Source organism: Besnoitia besnoiti, chromosome VI (genome assembly GCF_002563875.1).
Source record: "Besnoitia besnoiti strain Bb-Ger1 chromosome VI, whole genome shotgun sequence".
Taxonomy (NCBI): Eukaryota; Apicomplexa; class Conoidasida; order Eucoccidiorida; family Sarcocystidae; genus Besnoitia; species Besnoitia besnoiti.
This window is the reverse complement of record NC_042361.1, coordinates 3,020,580-3,037,465: the sequence shown is the minus strand read 5'-3', so window position 1 is coordinate 3,037,465 and position 16,886 is coordinate 3,020,580. Positions and strand designations below refer to the sequence as shown.

Sequence of the window (16,886 nt, the reverse complement as noted above, 5' to 3'; positions counted from 1 at the left end):
AACTAAAAACGTCGTCGACGCCCCTCTGATCTTGGAAACGATGCCATTCATGTGACCAAATACCCGCTAGCCTATATCGCGCCAACAAAGGCGCTGTTCCCCCGAAGCAATTCAGATTTACGAGTACGTTGCCACTTGGTGAAGAAAACGAAGTCGGCACCGCATTCCTGTCGGTGTAGGAACACGGACTGCCTTGCGTGTGTTAGTAATGCAGCGTCATGATTGCGAAAGCAAGTCTCTTTCGGTAATCCGTACCTGTGAGCGTTATCGTAGGCGTTGCTTCAGCCATGATGCGCTCGCTCACTACATTTATGATTCAACTGCACAGTCGGCGAGTGCTCAAGCGGTTGAGTTAACTATGGGTGCTGTCTGCCGGCGCATGCACGCTAGGTGCGCTGCATGCGAGAGACTGTCTCTTGTTTCCGAGCAAATTCGCAGCCAGCTTCTTGACAACTTCGGCACAGAAGAAGGTTTCTTCCAAGTATGGTGAGCGGTCTTGTCTCCTCTGGGTTGTCGCGCCTCGCTGGGTCGAGGTCGTGCGAGTGTCGTCGGGTTCCGGTGCTGGGGCTGTCTGTGACAGATAGGCTCTTCATCTACTAGGGCGCCCGAACTTCATCGACCACGGAACTCTATGCTGCATATTTTTTGCTCTGGCCCGTTTTTTCTTAAGATGAACCTCGCCCTCATGACAATTGGGGACCCGGAATCGAAAGGGCCTCACGTCTTCCGAACTATCGTGGAGTGAACACTTTGCTACTAAACTCCGTACCGTTATGAACAATCCAGTCTGTGTATGCGTGTAAAATTCGCACCTTCCCAAAGGGAGAGAAACACCGACGAGGACTGACGCCGGATCTGGCGCTATCTTTCTGCCACCGGTGTGGGAATTTCCAACCTTAGACCTAGAGGCACACCCTCAGTTGAGGCAGTCGCTAGTGTCACCGCTACAACCTCAAACGTTTCGTCCTGTCCTGTTTTCCACCATGGTATTTTACGAGACTTTCGTGCTATTGTCCAAGCGTATGCAACGCGCGGACATTCGCCAAGTTCTCAAGCAGCAACAGACTCTCATTGAAAAACACAGCGGCAGTATGCTGGCTGTTCGCGACCTTGGCTGGAGGAAAACTGCTTTCAGGTGAGTCGCACAAAGGATTGTCTTGATCCCGGACAACAGCATACGCAATATCTTTACGTCAGTGCACCTCCTTTCGTAGGAAAACATGTTTGTGCAGGAAGAACGCAATATCAAGCCAATATTTGTCTCGTTCCTTTCGTGTCGCCCGAGGCTCCTTCTCTCGTCTCTCACGTGAAGTTCGACGTGACGTTGCATCCATTTGAGACCACTGAGGGTTGATGACGAGGCGTTTGTGATCAGCCACATAGGAAAGCGGTGCGTGTGCCCGCGCCTACGTACAGTGGACACCTAGATTTCAGCTGTTTCGCGTATGCATATCTAGAGGCAGTCTTCTCGTCACGCAAATCTACATGCTTTACATATCGCCGCTTGTTTCTTTACGCATTCCTGCCTTCCTATTTTTGCGGGCGATGCTGAGTTGGGAAATCGTCTTTTCGCTCACACGTTTTGTGGACACGAATCTTTGTTTTCTGACACCGCAGAAATTCTCACTCCACTGCGTGTGATGTACTCCTCGACATTACGATTTCTCTTTTTTTTGTCTTGCTTAGAATCATCAAGCCACGCCAAGGTATTTTCTGGTTCGGACGTCTCTTTTACTTCTCCTTCGGCACGAACCCGGCAGCGATCGTGGAGATGTCTCAGGCGCTTCAGTCGACCAATGGCGTCTTGAGGCATACGACGACGCGCATGAAGAAACGACACAACTTAATGACTTACAACCATTACATTCATGCCAGAGACTGAAGCCGAACAGCTTCGCGTGATGGGGATATCCCTTCCGCTGTGTGCTTACCCCCGAGGGAGGATACCCGACGCACTGTCAGACGCGCGGAGGCGCGTTGCATGAATTGACGGAATCAAGGAAGAGCCGCGTGCTTTTACTAGTTTTACTTTTCCGCCTGTTTAGACCATCCATGAGGAGTCCTGTGTGAGGCTCGGTCGATTTGTATCACCCAGCGGTCCGCTCGTGTTTACTGACGAGCGGTGGGAATATCAGGCGTCCCTGCATATACCGTCGCGTTTGCGCAAGGCCCATTCTCACCTGAGTCTGTGGCTTGATGGATTTTCCGCTGCACACTGTGGCATCCGTGAGGTGGGTCGCGGTCTGACGAGCTTCCACCGCGGGCGTCAGTCTCGTGGATTCCCGGGTGCCCACTGAATTTTCTCTGCGTTCTGCTTTCGGAATGTGGGAGACTCTCCAGTTTTGTCAGGCGATTGGAGTGCTCAGCTTCGGTACTGGCGAGAAGGTGGCTACCCCTTGCTCAAAAAAATGACACAAGCGTACTGGGTGCGTGCATGTGCTGCATTTCAACCACAAGTTCTGCGTTGTACTTACTAGTGCTTGCCAGTGCTGTCTTTGTCAACTAATATTTTGTCTAGACTGAATCCGTTTCGCTGCAGACCACGAGGAGAGCATTTCGCCCGCAGCCAGAGGGAGGACTATCCCTTTTTCCGACAGTTTTTGTCACACAGTGATACATGCCCGCACAGACACACCCCTAAAACGCTACAGCCGTGCATTAGCATAGCGCAACGCACGCCGTTACGTTTCCTCGCGGTGCGTTTATTGCTGGCTCACATGCACTGAACTTCAGAAAGAAGAATGGTATAGACGAAATATCGTTATATGGAATAATGCAGCAGGCACGTCTGAGCACACATAACGAGAAACAAAAGTAAGAGCGGGGACTCAGCGATAGTATACGTGAAGTGACACCTCGAGCCATCGCCTCCAAATACTGCGACGTTGGGGTGCGCGTGTGAGGCGAGGTCACCCTTTCAGATGACTTATCCGCACAGAAACACTCTAAAGCACATGCGCCCCATCGTGCAATCCATGTTTGTGACTACAGAAACTAGTTTATCTTTTCGAGCACGCTGGGCTGAACCATAGTTATTATTCACTACGTGGCAACAAGGCTGGAGGGCAGTGGCGACAATCACACCGCGCGCATGCGCGAGGAAGGTGGATTTGAGAAGCGTTTTTTACGTAGGGGGGGTCCTCGGGTTCGGTAATTGAAATACAGTGAAGAAAGCTGGAGGAAGCCTTGTCGTGAGTCCACAAGGGAGACACCGGTCTCGAAATCTGGCTCCTTTCTTCTAGTACGGTGCCGGCAAACCACCTGTAGACGCGCGCACATCGCCGAAGGCGGCCAGCTCTTGCGAATTTCGTTCGCCTGGTCCTAGGCGGTGTCTTCTACCGCCCGTCTGGTAGATTGAGGACCTCCAAGGCTGACAAACCGGTACAGAGCCAAATTCGTGTGTTGACCTGCATATCGAACTTTTTTGAGCGTCTGCTTCTGAAGGGCTCTCTCTGAGTTCCTGTTCAATACCTCAGCGCCTCCGGGCACACCTGCACACTCGCTGGACAAGGCCACTTTGCGTTGCAGCGCAATCTCCTTTCGAAAGGGAAACTGCACCGGAAATCTGAGTCATTCCTCATGTTTTCTTCGGCATCAAAACCTCCTCGCCAGCATGTCTCCACAAAGGTGAGAGTCGAGCGCCCATCATGCCTCCTCCTTAAAGCTACCATCCTCTGGCAATCGTGTCATCTCCAATATATATTTAGAATTCCCTTAAATGTTCAGAAAATGTTCAGGAATTAATACGAGTTTGATCCTGGCTCCGGAAAAACGCAAGAGATGTCATTCGGCCCCCCCGCCCCCCCGTCTTCCTCCGTCCGCCCGTCCCTACTTCTTCGTCTGCGGATGACTTGTCATGTTGCAGCTGACAGCTGGCGCAGGTGTCTTCAGTCAATATCGTCCGAACGTCAAGTAACTGCCGCGAAACAACGAGGCAGCGGGTCCTCTGGCATCAACCGGCGACACTTCGCGGCAAATCCCCAACGAGCCCTTCTGCTGTGACGGTGACAGGAGGCCAGCAGCTTATGCCCGTCGCTGAGCGTCCCTGAGGCCTCACATGCGGAGAGAGACATTGGCAAGAGTTGAAGAGGGTATCGGAGAAGTCTATCCAAGACACACGCGGCCGAACACGACGCGAAACGGGAGGCTGAGTATGTGGACGATAAAGAGAAAAACATAGGGCCTCTTTCTCTCTCTCTCCCGCCTAAACTATCCCCCGTACACCGGTGGGCTGGTGCTGTGCAGCCTTGCTGTCTACCTCTCTAGAAAAATGTTCGAGGACCTCTCTCCATGGCCGTCTCCGACCTTGTCTTCCGATGCTGGAGATACTGGGCGTGGCTCCGCTGCTCGACTGCCCAGACTCGCCCGCGGGCTTGCTCAGTTTTCTCCGCTCCTTTCTCCGTACGCGGCGCCTCGCCCGCACTCGCTGGTGACCGTCGCGGGTGTCTCCAGTCTCTCCACCATCGCGGGGGGGCCGGCTGGAGCCCGGAAGGCCCCCAGCGCGGTGCCTTGGCGACTCGACAGAGAATGCAGGAGCTGAAGGAGCTCGACCTGCTGCAGAGGCAGGAGAAGCTCCAGCGGCGCTTGGTGGCCCTGCAAGAGGAGCAGCGACAGCGAGAGCAAGAAACGGCGCAAGATGGAGCTTCACATTCCGAAGACGCTGTAGCGCTGCTGAACGGGCTAAGCAGCGCTCCAGGGGACCCCTCGAAAGCGAGCGATGCTGAGAAACAGAGCCAACAGCTCGGGGCAGCAGCGATCCGCACATCTGGTGGGGTAGGGGGGGGACGAGGCCCAGACCCCGAGCCCCTTGGCGGCGCCCGGGAGTTTCAGAAGAAGCTCTCGTATCGAGGAGGAGGGAACGCTGGACGAAGAGTGACAGTCGAAATTTCTAGCGATCGTTTCCCGCTGCAGAACGACGCGTTGCAGGAGAAGGCCCACGATCGAGACTTCTCCTTCGGAGACCTCCTGCCTCTGCCGAACTCGTTCCTGTCGGGCTCGGGAGAAGACGGACAGTGCCCCCCAGCGGGCGATGAGAGCCTGCAGCCGCTCTCCGGTTGCGGGGCGAGGAGTCGTTCTCTCGAGGTCTACGGCGACAAAGAGAATCGCGCGCCAAGAGACAATGGGAGGCATGGGTAAGTTGCGTTCTCTTGCGCGGCCGCTGACGCTGTGCGGCACCCGGTCGCGGCGCCGAATGCGATGTTAGAGATAGCTTACCTTGGGTGAGTACGAAGCTTCCGTTTCAGTTTTGAGAAGGAGATCCCAGAGTGAGGACTTGTGCAATACGTCGGTGGTGCATTCTCTTGCATTCCTCAGAGGAGTCATCGGCTGTGTCTGTGTCCTCTATGTCGGCGCGCGCAGGTACACTTCGACGCAGTTTCCCTGCTTCGTGGATTCCGTGGACTCTGCCTTGCCGTCGTTTCTCTCCAAGCCCGGCGACCCCTCTCTGTTTCTTTCTTCTTCCCTCGGCTCCTCAGGCCTTTGCGCCTCCTTTGGAAACTCTCCAGTTGCTGTGTCGGCGTCAGCGGGTCCCCTCCGCCATCCGGTCGATTCGGATGTCCCCAGGCCCCAACAGACACCGGATGCCGCCGCCTGCGCGTCCGTTTTTTCTTCCCTTGCGCACTCGAGGAAGACGCGCGCGCCTACTCTGCTTCAGTGTGAGTGGGCTGCGGCGGCGTCGCTGCCTCTCTCGCCCCTTCCTCTTGCTAGGCCCGGAGAGGCCTGCTTCCAGGTCAGCGAAGCGTCTGGATGTGCGGTGCGAAGAAGTCTGAGTTGGCGACAGTACCCGGTAGACGCCGACGAGAGAGCTACCCCCGCAGACAAGAGCCAGAGAAGGACGAAGAGCGTGCTGCCCGCGTCCAGAAACTCGGGGGCCGTGGTTTTTGAGCTGAGTGCGCGGGCCATCGACGAAACCCCACAGAGCGCGGGCGCCATTCAGCAGCCAATCAGCTACATTCTCCCTTCCGGGCGGTCGCGCGACATCTGCCCGCCTCACAAACACTTGGCGCAACAACTGAAGCTCCGCGAGAGGAAGCAGCAGGAACGCTTGCAGCGACTCGAGCGGCAGCAACGGAGAGAGGAAGAAGCGCGAAAGCGGACGACTCAGGCGAGCGGGAAGACCCAGAAAGCCGAGCAGGGAGCTACGCTTCGCGGGCAATCGAGACAGCCTCCGCGAACGGACGCGCGCGGAAGTCCCTCTGAGCAGACGCCATCCCCCGCGCACGCGAAGACGCTTCGCTTCAGTGGCCAGGGACCGGCTTCCAAGACCAGAGGAGCCGAAGCGCGGGCGGCGCCGCCCGCCCTCTCCCTCTTCGTACCAACGACTGCCAAGGCGTCTACGCAAAAGGCCAAGGGGCTACACTCGAGTGATATACGCTGCTCGACAGAACCAGTTGGGCCTTCGTCACGGTCTACCGATCTCGGTGGAGCGACTGTGAGGACACAGCCGGTGAAAGTGCGCGTGCGCACTCGAGAAGGGCAGCTGGCTCACCCGTACTCAGCAGGGCCAGCCAACGCAGCGGAGCGAGAGTCTGGCGTGAACGTCGCTGAGAAGCGCGCCGCGAGGGCTGCCCTGACCCGAGTCGCGGGCGACGCCTCGCCGCAGGCGTTGCGGAGAAAACGTGATGAACGGGGGGGCAGGGGGGGCAACCTCAGTTTACCTTCCGACTCCGCTGCTCCGTCTGATGCGGTGGAGCCCAGACGCCGAGAATGCCATGCCCCCGTGCCGTCTCGTAGAGCGGACTACCGGTCCGCAGCATTGGTGGGTTACGAGCCCCCGCGCGAGGGGTTGAGGCCCGCGAGGGGAGGAGACCCCGTACACTCCAAAGGGAGTGGAGCCGACCCGCGCTCCGCGCCGTCCTCACTCAAAACGTCTGTCGCACCGGTAAAGCCTTGCTCTGTGCCTCTGCGACGAGAAGGTCAGGGAGAGTTGAGGGGGCGAGACACGCTGATTGTGTGCGGCGAGGGTCTTCTGGGAAGCAGGCGGAAGCGTGACGGAGACAGCCTGAGTTGCGGGGGCAGACAGGACACGGACGCCTGCGAGGCGCGAGGACATCTGCAGTATCAACCAGAAGAGGAGGACGACAAAAAACTGCGGCGGCTTGTTCGCATGCTCCGCGCGCGGCTTCTTGAGACAGAGGAGATGGAAGCTGAAGGCCACAGCCCGGAGTCTGCGGGAGGACAAGGCAGAGCGCGCCTGCGTCGTGCAGAGGGCCAGGCGAAGCAGCCGGGGAGAAAGGGCGAACACTGGGAAGGTCGGGTGGGCGGGAAAGAAGACGACGAGGGACTCGGCGGAGAGGCACGGAAGGACCCTCGGCGAGATTCGCTGGCTGGCCGGCAGAGCCCGCGAGCGTCGTGCCCGAGGGTGACGCATGCTTCGTTGACAAGCCGGAAAAAGGGAGAGAGAGTGCGATCCGAACAAGGGGCAGAACGAGGATTATTTTCAAACCGTCTCCAAGATGAAGACGCAAGTGTGGAGGACAGCAGATCCCGAACAAGTGCCGAAAGTGATAGTGGCTGGAGCATTGTGAGGCGGCTTCGGCGGATTCTGCAAGTAGAAGAAGAGCGAAGAAGAAAAGGAAAGCCTGACTTGACAGCTCGAGGACGAGGGCAACGGACGCGGCGAAGGCCGCCGAGTGCAGGGAGGGCCGCAACGTCTGAGAGCGACACCGCCGCCAGAGTCGTGCGGCACCGGGCTGCGAAGAGTGAGACGCGACGCTCAAGGAAACGTGGATTTCGTCCCAACAAACACCAGGTACGGCGAACAACTGCACGTGCGGCAGGGACGCTTTCGAGTTTCGTGTGAGAGTCATCCAGACGCTGGCGACCAAGCGGAGACACGCAGGCTCTAACACGGTGTGTGACGTGTTCCGAAAGTGACGCCTTTATACAGAGGCGAAAACATTTTGCTGCGACTTTTTGGTGAATTGTCTGTTCCCGTGTCGGTCTCTTCGACCACACGAGATGCTCCCCTTATCTATTTTTCTAAGATTTTTTTTGATAGTTTGAACTTTCAAAAAACATTTAAATTTGAAAGTGTGTGCTTCTTCTCCCTCTCTGTGCCAGAGTTTGAGCCCAGCAAACTGGGGCGGGCTCTCGACGCGGCGCCGGCAGCAATGGACTGAGTCCGCTTCGCCTTCGACATCGGGGAGCTTCAGCAGTTTTCGAGAGTCGGCGTCTTTGCTCTCGTCTGCGGGTCCCTCCTCTGCGTCGGCGTCTTCTCTCTTTTCTCCCTCGTCTCTGTCTCCAGGCCAGCAAGCCGCGCTGGGGAATGCAGCGAGTCTGGCGAGCAGCACCAGCAGCGCGTCTGCGCCGTCGCTCATCACCAAGTGGCTCCATTACTCGGCGACCCTTCTCCAGAGTCAGGCACTCGCCGACAGCAAACCGCAATCTCCCTCCGCTCAGCTGGAATCGCCGTCCTGTCTGAAGAGCCGACGCCGAAGGCGCCAAGAAGAAAGTGAGACAGGTTCTACTCTGCATCCGCGCCGCAATCGTGAGAAGAGCAGTCCAATCTGCACGCGCCGAAGTGAGGACGAAAGTGAGGAAGATTCTCGAGACCGCGCAGGGCGGAGGCGCGAGTCCCTCTCTTCGTCTTCGTTCCCTTCCCGATCTCCCAGGCTACGGCTCGGCGGCGCCGACGTCTCCAGCGCTAGGGCGACCGGGACGGCGCGGAGATCGGGGAGAAAAGGCCGGTCAAGGGAAACGAAGAAGAGATACAATCCCCTCACGGAGGACCCTGTAGACGTTGTCCGCCGCATAAAGAAGCGCCTGGGTCTTCCTGTGTCTTCTGAGTCCTCGCGCCAGTCGTCGCCCGATCGAGCGTCCCTGGTCGGTGCCTCTCCCTGCTCGGACGAAAAGAGACGCTTGCAGCCTAGGAAGCAGCGCTTGGAGGGACAGGCCACAACCCTAGCCGATGCGACAGATGGTTCTGGCAGCCCGTGGCCAGGACGGAGGCGAGAACCCTCGCTCCGCGCGCCTGACCACGACTCGCCTGCCTTCGTCGCCGCGTCGGTCGACACGCCGCAGCCGCGTGGAGCACAGGTTAGTCGAGACGCTCGCGGAGCTGAGGTGGGACTCGCCTGGAGCGAGGAAGAGTCAGGAAGGGTGCGGCCTCCCCCGCGGGCACACCCCGCCGCGACACGTGCAATTTCCCCAGAGAAGGGCGAAGAGAGGGAAGGATTCGATGCCTATTTGAAGGCGAATGAGGATGGAGCGAGCCATTCCCGCGCCTGGAACCCGCTCTCGAGCCTCTCGCTCTCCATTTCATCCTCGTCTCGCTCGTGTTCGCCGTCGAAAAACCGCGTCGCAGCCGCCTCAGGGGTCACACAACCTGCCGCCGGCTGCCAGGACCGAGGCCGCGGGGATCCGCGCGACCTCGTGCGGCTCTCAGACTCAGGCGACCTCCGTCTGTCTCTTTCCGCCGAGCCCGTCCTGGCGGAGCAGAGACGCGGAGGTTGCAAGCAGGAGCGAGCCCCGGGGGCTGGAGTTGAGATCGATGTCACGCTCGTGCGCCTCCAGGAGCGTCCGCCAAGAGCGGATGCACGGGACAGGCGCTCGAAGACACCAGAGACCCGCGAGCCCTGCGAGAGCTTGCGTCTCGCCGAGCAGCTGCAAACGGGGCCAAACGCGGAAACGGCACATCAGGCCGTGCAGCGACGGTCTTCACAGCTCCTCTCCTCCTTCGTCTCCGAAGATTCGCATCTCGAGGAAGAGCCAGGCTCCGCAGCGAGGCACAAACCGACCGCGTCCAGCCGAAACACTCGTGACTCCACACCGGTCCTAGCCGGAGGGACGCATCAGGAAGCATACGAACCCGGCGAGGTGCCCCAGCCAGCTCCAAGAGCGACTTTCAAAGGAACACCCGATGTGGAGATCCACGCCGACGGCACATTCCACCTCTCGACTCTCCGCGGCCGTGACGACCCCCAGGGGCCTCTCCGTGTCTCTGCCCTCCTCCGGTCTCTCTCCAACGCGTCTGAGGTTCTCGCAGAATCCGGAGGAGAGACCTCTGGCGAGCGCGGGTCTCTGCCGACTCAGCAGACCGAGGCAGGCGGTGCGTCTTCTGGCGGTCGCCGCGTCTTCCTCTGCGCACACCGCGCCACGAGACAGCTCGATGGAGGAGACGAAGCAGCCGATACGCGGGCGCCTTTGGCGCATGTGGGAATGCACGGGGAGAGCGAGAAGAGGCCCGACATGCCGAGAGAGCTGCGAACACCTGATAACGATGTGGTACTTGCGCCGGAAAGACCTAGGAAGCAGCTTGACGCAGTGTCACACGAGGAGGAAGAAACGAAGAGTTTGAAGCACGCGGGAATCAATGGCGGGGCTTCAGATAGGCGAACCGTCTCTCTGTCTCCTGTTAACTCGTGTCGAGGTGAGACCGCGTTGAGCGGAGCGACGTCTGCGCACAAAAGCGTTGCAGACGGCGAGGGGGCTGAGCGACACGACGCAGAGCCGCAGTCGCAACCTTCCCCAAGGTCCGGCGCCTATCTGTTCTCGGAGTTCCCGCATGCCGACGACAGATTCGAGGAGGTGCGACCATGTGAAGACAGAGAGCTGGGGCAGACCCTATCGGCGCAGCTCGCGGACATTCAGCAGCTTCAGAGTCTCTTGGAGGAGGCCGCGGCACTCGAAGGGCCTGCGCCGCATCTTCCGCGCTTCGTCGACGGCGGGTCGCCGGCAGGGCCTACGGCTGGGAAGTTCGAGGGCGAGCAAACCATTAAAAACGACGATGGAAATCATGTGTCTATTGATGATTGCCCGCCGAAATCGGCTAATCTTGAGAGACTCGCGCAAGTCGCTGCGTGCCGCGCACAAGGACAGGCGCTTTCTTTGAAAGGCTCCGCACAAGACGCGGGTGCTGTACTAGACGACAGAGTGACGGCGGGCTCAGAGGGACGGGAAGGAGATATTCTGACGGAAAGCGCGATGGGAAGCGGAGATCAACGATCGCGATATGCAGAGGGAGGACCGGGAGAGCGAAGTCAACCGGCGAGAGAGGAACGCGCCGAAAGGCAGAACGAAGCGAGAAGGCGGAGCGAGGCCGCGCCGCGAACAGAAAGTTCACAGCACCAAATCGAACGAGCCCCGGGGAGGGCAACCTGTGGGAAGCGCGCGACAGAAAGCCAAGCCGACGATCTTCTATCTCTTTCCCGATCTGGCGCATCTTTGGGTGGGATGCTCGCTGCTCTCTGTCATGGCACCAGTGAATACTGCGAAGGGGCGAGCGACCGTCCTGCGTCCGCGCACGCGGCGCATGTCCTCGGCTGTGAGACTCTTGCGCCGCTGGCAGCTGAAACGGCGTGGCTGTCCCTGTCTCCCGAAGAAGGAAAGGGCCTGGGACAGGAGGAAATGATTGTTAATCAGGCCTCCGGTATTAATGCCGATCTGCCTTCTGGCTCTACGGGGTCACGAGGCCTGCGCAGCAAGGGGCCTAAGGGGCTGCCGGTGCGCGAGTCCGAGGAACTGGACGCGCGTGCCCGTCCTCCGCGAGCAGACAGCGCGAATCTAAGAGCGGCTGCTGCACACAACGATCAGCCAGAGAAAGGAAGTCGTGATCGCGTGAGCGGAGCGGAGGACGGAGGTTCACTAGCCACCCGTCATGCATCAGTGGACTGTGAGGAGACTCCAGGTGCAGTTCAGGCCACGCAGTCTCGGAATCTTGTACCGACGCGAGCAGAGGACTGCAAGGACGAAGATTCAAGCGGCAAACGCGCCGAAGGGGACGAAAAGACTGAGATGAGGCCACAAGAAGGATTCAATAATGAAACCCAGACTCAGATCTCGCCTCCGAAGTCGCTCTTGCCCATGCTGACCAACCTCCTTCAAACGCAGCAGCCCCTCCTGCAGCGCTTGCTGGAGCAGCTTCAAGACAGCAAGGGCCTTCCAGGCGACTCCGAGCGAGGAGACAAGGAGTTGCCATCAGTCTCTGCTCCCCTCGCTGCTCGGGCGTCTGGGCAGGGACTCCACAAACCGCCGACCGTTCTGGATCGCGAAAGCAAATTTCCATCAACAGCGCATGCAGACACTTGCGGTGAGACTCGAGCTGCCCAGGGCTCCGGGGCGCACGCAGCCGCGGGCCCGTCTGAGAACGCCAGCGCTCTTCCTCAGGGTGTTCCTTCCCTCGCTGATATGCAAGGGCACTCCGCGGCGGCTTCCCTGACTGCGGAGTGGAGCTGTGCCGTTGCAGCGCCTCGCGAAGAAGGCGGCCTGCCTGCCGCACAAGGTCGAAGGAGGCCTGCGGAGCGACAGGAAGGGCACCAGCTGTCAGCCGCGCACTCTGCGGAAAGCGCGCGGGTAAGCGGACAAGACAGACGCGAAGACTACACTGAAGCGGAGGCAGTTCTCACGCAGAAGCAGCAAGAAGACCGAGCGGAGGCGCCCCCGAGGGTGCACCCTGCACCTGCAGGCACCGCACAGGACGAGCAGCTGATGGACGTTCCCGACGAGGGGATCAGAGAGAACGTCGACCGGCTGAATACCTCTGAGTTGGAGGGCGAAAGGAGAGGGCCAGAAGGGCTTTTTCGAGGCAAGATAGAAGATGGGCAGCTGCCTGGTGGAGGTACACTTCCGGAGGAGGGTCGCCCAGAGGGCCAGGAGAGGCTGCAACTGCGAGACAGGCTGCGGGCTCCGAAGGAGCTTGTTGAGCTTGGGTGGCTCATCGCGTCCTTCAGCGAGATACAACACACGCTCCAGAATGACTCGACTAAGGGACCGAAAAGCGCACGAGTGCCAGAGACTGGTTTCACGGAATGGGAGGACATGCTGAGCAAGCAGCGAAGCCTCTTTCTCGAAATCATTGCCCGGCAGCCGCTCAGCGTTTTGGGAAGTCTTCCGCCGCCAGAAATGACCGACGAGCGAAAAGCCCTCGCTCAAGAGGGAGACTGGTCTTGCGGAGGAAGCGACAAACCACGGCACTCGAGACGAAGCGCGGTGGCGCCCCGAGAGGCCGAGCACAGTTCTCGCGGGCGCGAGGGGTGTCGCACCTCGGGAGACGTGTTCTTCGGCAGAGGAAGGGCAACTGTTGGGGCGTGGTTAGACAGGAGGGGAACAGAGAGCGATGACAGTGACTCCGTCTGCTGCCTGCCATCAACGAGGAAGGATTCGGAAGAAGAAAGGGGGCTCATGGAGGTGCTGAGCTTGGAGAAGAGATCCAGATCAGGCCACAGGCGGCGAAGATACCCCATGTCGAGGGGCGCTGACGTGCACGACCGCGAGGAAACGAATGAGCACCGCTGGCTCAACTGGGGCGGCGCAGAAGCTTACCTGGAGCAAAGACGTAGACTGCATGAAATTGTTCAGCGAGAACTAGGGAGTGAAGAGGACTGAAGGCGGGCGGGACCATGGAATTGAATGGAGGGCACTCGCTGTATAGCGAATCAAACGTCGCTTGCACCTCTAGGACAGGAACACGAATGCAGTAAGACGAACAAAGGTGGGGGACAGGGAAACCGGGCGGGCAGCTGACAGACACATTAATGGGAAGGAGTAGAGACCGCGCAGATGGCCCACCGTAATACAGACTATACGCCACTACTCTTTCATGTTGATAAAAACTACCGTTGTGTGTAGACATACGTGCACACATGTGTGAGCTTCACAAATGCCTTTATTCGCAAGACTATCTATGTGTATATCTGTACATATATATGTACCTGCTACCCCTGAGCCTGAGAGTTTTCCGATCATTCAAGGGGTGTTTTTGACGATTTTATATGCATACATGGATGCACGCATGTGGGTACCTCTTCGCAAATGGCTTCGCCGAAACTGGGAAACTGAGGGATCCGAAGATGGCACTTTTCTCGGGAAAGGGGGGGGGGGGGGGGGGGGGGGAGGGGGGGTTCGGAAATTACCGTCTGGTCCTGCAGAACGCCACGGCGACGCCTTCCCAGTTTTTTGTCTTATATGTTGGTGCCTCCGCTTCAACGCGAGACTTTTAGAGTGTAGGGAACAGTCACGTGGTGGCCTTGTCAAGATACTACAATAAAAATTTTTTCAACTGCTGCTACTCAAAGGGATGTGCATGGCGATGCATCGCCATTGCTGACACATTCGTTGGCGGTGAACGTGCTTTAATAGGCCAGCAATACAGTACAAATCTACGAGAGTTAGAATCCGGTACTCCGTGTCGCTCATCAGCATCCACCAAAAAGATTTACGCGACGCTCCACAGAAGGCATCTAAACAAGAAGTGCGGATTCTGAAGGGCGACAACCTCGTGCTGTCTGTTCCACTAGATCGGTGACCCTGTGATGCATTCGTCGTGCAACTGGAAGACATGAAGCACTTCATATGTGTGACGGGAAAACAGATTTGCGTTTGCCAACATGCCAAATGAAGAAGCGCTCGCTGCATTCTGCGTTTGCCTGCGATGTACTTTCAACCCTTGCTTCTCACAGCGATTAACCATATGGGCGATCGCTCACTTTGTTGTTCATTCTCAGTCTACTCACGCTTTCCACGAATACGCAGTTTCGCAACTGGACGTGAATCGCGCGATATCGGTAATACTGTGTGCAGATGCACGCACGTATGGCGTCAAGCATAGCACACTCAACGCATACACAAGTACTGCATGTGCGACTTCCCGTACGATAATATCCCTCTAACACGGTTGACGAACCCACCACAGAGAAAAAAGACATGGAGACTTCCCGGGTACAGCCCTGCCGCGCGCACGATGGATACTTCCTGAAACACGACTCTCGAACCTGCGTCAAACCAAGTCACGCAGTGGCACGTGGTGCTCTTCGGTGTCTAGGAGTGCCGGGGCGTGCACGAATCCGAATGTGAACGAACAACACAACGATTCGGCACTGCATGTTCATACATACATGTGCGTGCGCGCATGAGGACCCCGTATTTGCACCCTCGATGCTGCGGACCTGCGCATGTAGCGTGCTCGCATCGCTACTGTCCACTTTAAGCTGACCACGAATATGCCTTTTTTTCCACTAACGTTGTCCCGTCTAAAACTTGCGCTCCAATAAGCTCCGTTAACCCTCCCACTTTGGAAAACAGTCCTTGAACGTGTTTTTCGGGTGACGGGCGTCAACATGCTGATCAAGCGTCGGTTTTTTCACTGTACACATAAAGCTCTGCTTGCAGATATCGCAGACAACAGAAAGGTTTTTGTTTGCGTCCTTAATTGTTGAATTTTGGACCGCCTTCTGATTCCTCCGCTGTGACCGCTCACGGTCCACGTCACGCTGGTTTCCGCGGGTCATTGGTGGGAGAGGGGAAGTGCATGAGACGGAAAACGGGGCGAAAAACCCTCAGATCCTTCTCTCTTCTCTTCAGTTGCAAACAGAGACTCTGTCTCTTTGGAAGAAAAAAAGCCTGCCGCGAAGCGAAGTACGCGAAGGAGAAAGGGTTCCATGAGACCCGCCACGAGGCAGCAGGACCTCACAGTGGAAATCACGCTGCGAACGCGAGAAGCAGCTGCCCTGCGATAAAGGAGGAAAGAGGACAAATATAGGCGGACAATGACGGCGAAAAAAACAGGAACTAGATGAGGCACTTTGCAGCTTATCAGGTCGGACTGATCGCAGCAGAGGGCGGCTGCGTGGCGGCGGGACAGAAGGGGGAGCTTCAGAACAGCGTTCCGGCACCCATGGGCAGACAGACACCGGCGCTAGCGGGCCTGTGTTCTTTTTCTTTCAAGCCGCGCGACTTCTTCGTAGCTCATACGGGGGTACACAAAGCAATATGTAGGTTTCCAGTGCATACAGTCTGGAAATTATGTAAAGAGTCGAAGTTCCGTGTTCCACCACAGGATCGGGGGAGCAGGTGCCACGCGGACAAAACCCCGGTAACGGAGGGCACTACGCGCGACCTTTTCCCTGTTCCTGTCTTTCTGGGGTTCGACCTGCAGGATGGATGGTTTCACGGCGGAACTGTTTATGACGCATCGTCTGCGTAGCAGCTCTTTCATTATGGAGACTTCATTGATTATTGCCCGCCAACCTTCAGTCCCCATCGGGCGACAGGTGACGCGTGATCGTCCGCCGATATCGCGACCGCTAGGGCGACGCGGATCGGAGCATGAAGCTATCGTAGCACCACTCAGACAAAACTCAGTCTCCCATTTCCCACAGACAGAAAATGGGCTTGGAAGACACCCCTGGGCCCCAAATGCAGGGGGGGCACTAAGGAGCGTAAGGGGCAAACGACGAGACATGTGGAGAATCGACGGGACAGTACAGTCAAACGATAGAGTGTAGACAGCAGGGGATGTGACGAGCGTACCAAGGAAACCTTCAATAAATAGCCGTACGAGCAAGACGGCCGCCTCATGCAACGAGACCCCCCTGGTGTAGCGCCAGGGATGGGTAACGCGGGTCGTAGCCCTCGGTCGCGCCTGATCGAGTCCGACGCAGTAGAGTTGCGGTCTAGGGAACATGTATCGGTGTTGCGCACACGGGCGCCCGCGGTCGCTCTTTGTACGCTGAAATGATGCATCCTTCAGCTCTGTTCACTTTCTAAATGGGACCGGGTCATCAATGTTGGAAACAGGGTCCCACCAGAGCACACAAGTTTGCCGTTGTGCTCCCCTATTGCTCATCTAGTGGTTTTTGATTTATGGGCAGCTAATGCAGTCTCGATCACTTGTCTGCTGAGAAGGGCATGGGCATTGATTAAACATCAACTGAGAATGACAGCAGGGAAGCTCGATTTCTGCCAGCGACTGCAAAAGGTTGCACGACTCCTCTGCGCGTCTGCCGCTTCAGCCTTCAGCGGGCATCGGAATGAGACTGGTTTTTTCTCGACCGGTATAGGGGACTCCATTCGCAGCCCGTTTGGAGGCAAGCAGCTCAGTTGCGAAGACTCTGAATACAGTCTACCATTTGGGAGCTGGCCCTTCGTCAATGACTTTCACAAGCCACTCT

At 57.7% G+C, this 16,886-nt stretch overlaps 3 protein-coding genes across 3 annotated transcripts; 2 read left to right on the top strand and 1 right to left on the bottom strand.

The window, feature by feature from the left end:
* Positions 1–983: 983 nt before the first annotated feature.
* Positions 984–1,882, top strand: BESB_068370 (putative ribosomal protein s6-2; the record flags this gene model as incomplete). The annotated part of the gene is made up of 2 exons (XM_029365230.1): positions 984–1,135; positions 1,687–1,882. The coding sequence occupies 2 exons, from the start codon at positions 984–986 to the stop codon at positions 1,880–1,882; spliced, it is 348 nt and encodes a 115-aa protein (XP_029218813.1).
* Positions 1,883–4,290: 2,408 nt separating this feature from the next.
* BESB_068360 (uncharacterized protein) lies at positions 4,291–13,323 on the top strand (the record flags this gene model as incomplete). Its single annotated transcript, XM_029365229.1, has 3 exons — positions 4,291–5,132; positions 5,359–7,750; positions 8,062–13,323. 3 exons carry the CDS (start codon positions 4,291–4,293, stop codon positions 13,321–13,323), a joined length of 8,496 nt encoding a protein of 2,831 aa, XP_029218812.1.
* Positions 13,324–14,993: 1,670 nt separating this feature from the next.
* On the bottom strand, positions 14,994–15,224 carry BESB_068350 (uncharacterized protein; the record flags this gene model as incomplete). Its single annotated transcript, XM_029365228.1, has 1 exon — positions 14,994–15,224. One exon carries the CDS (start codon positions 15,222–15,224, stop codon positions 14,994–14,996), a length of 231 nt encoding a protein of 76 aa, XP_029218811.1.
* Between the last annotated feature and the right edge of the window lie 1,662 nt (positions 15,225–16,886).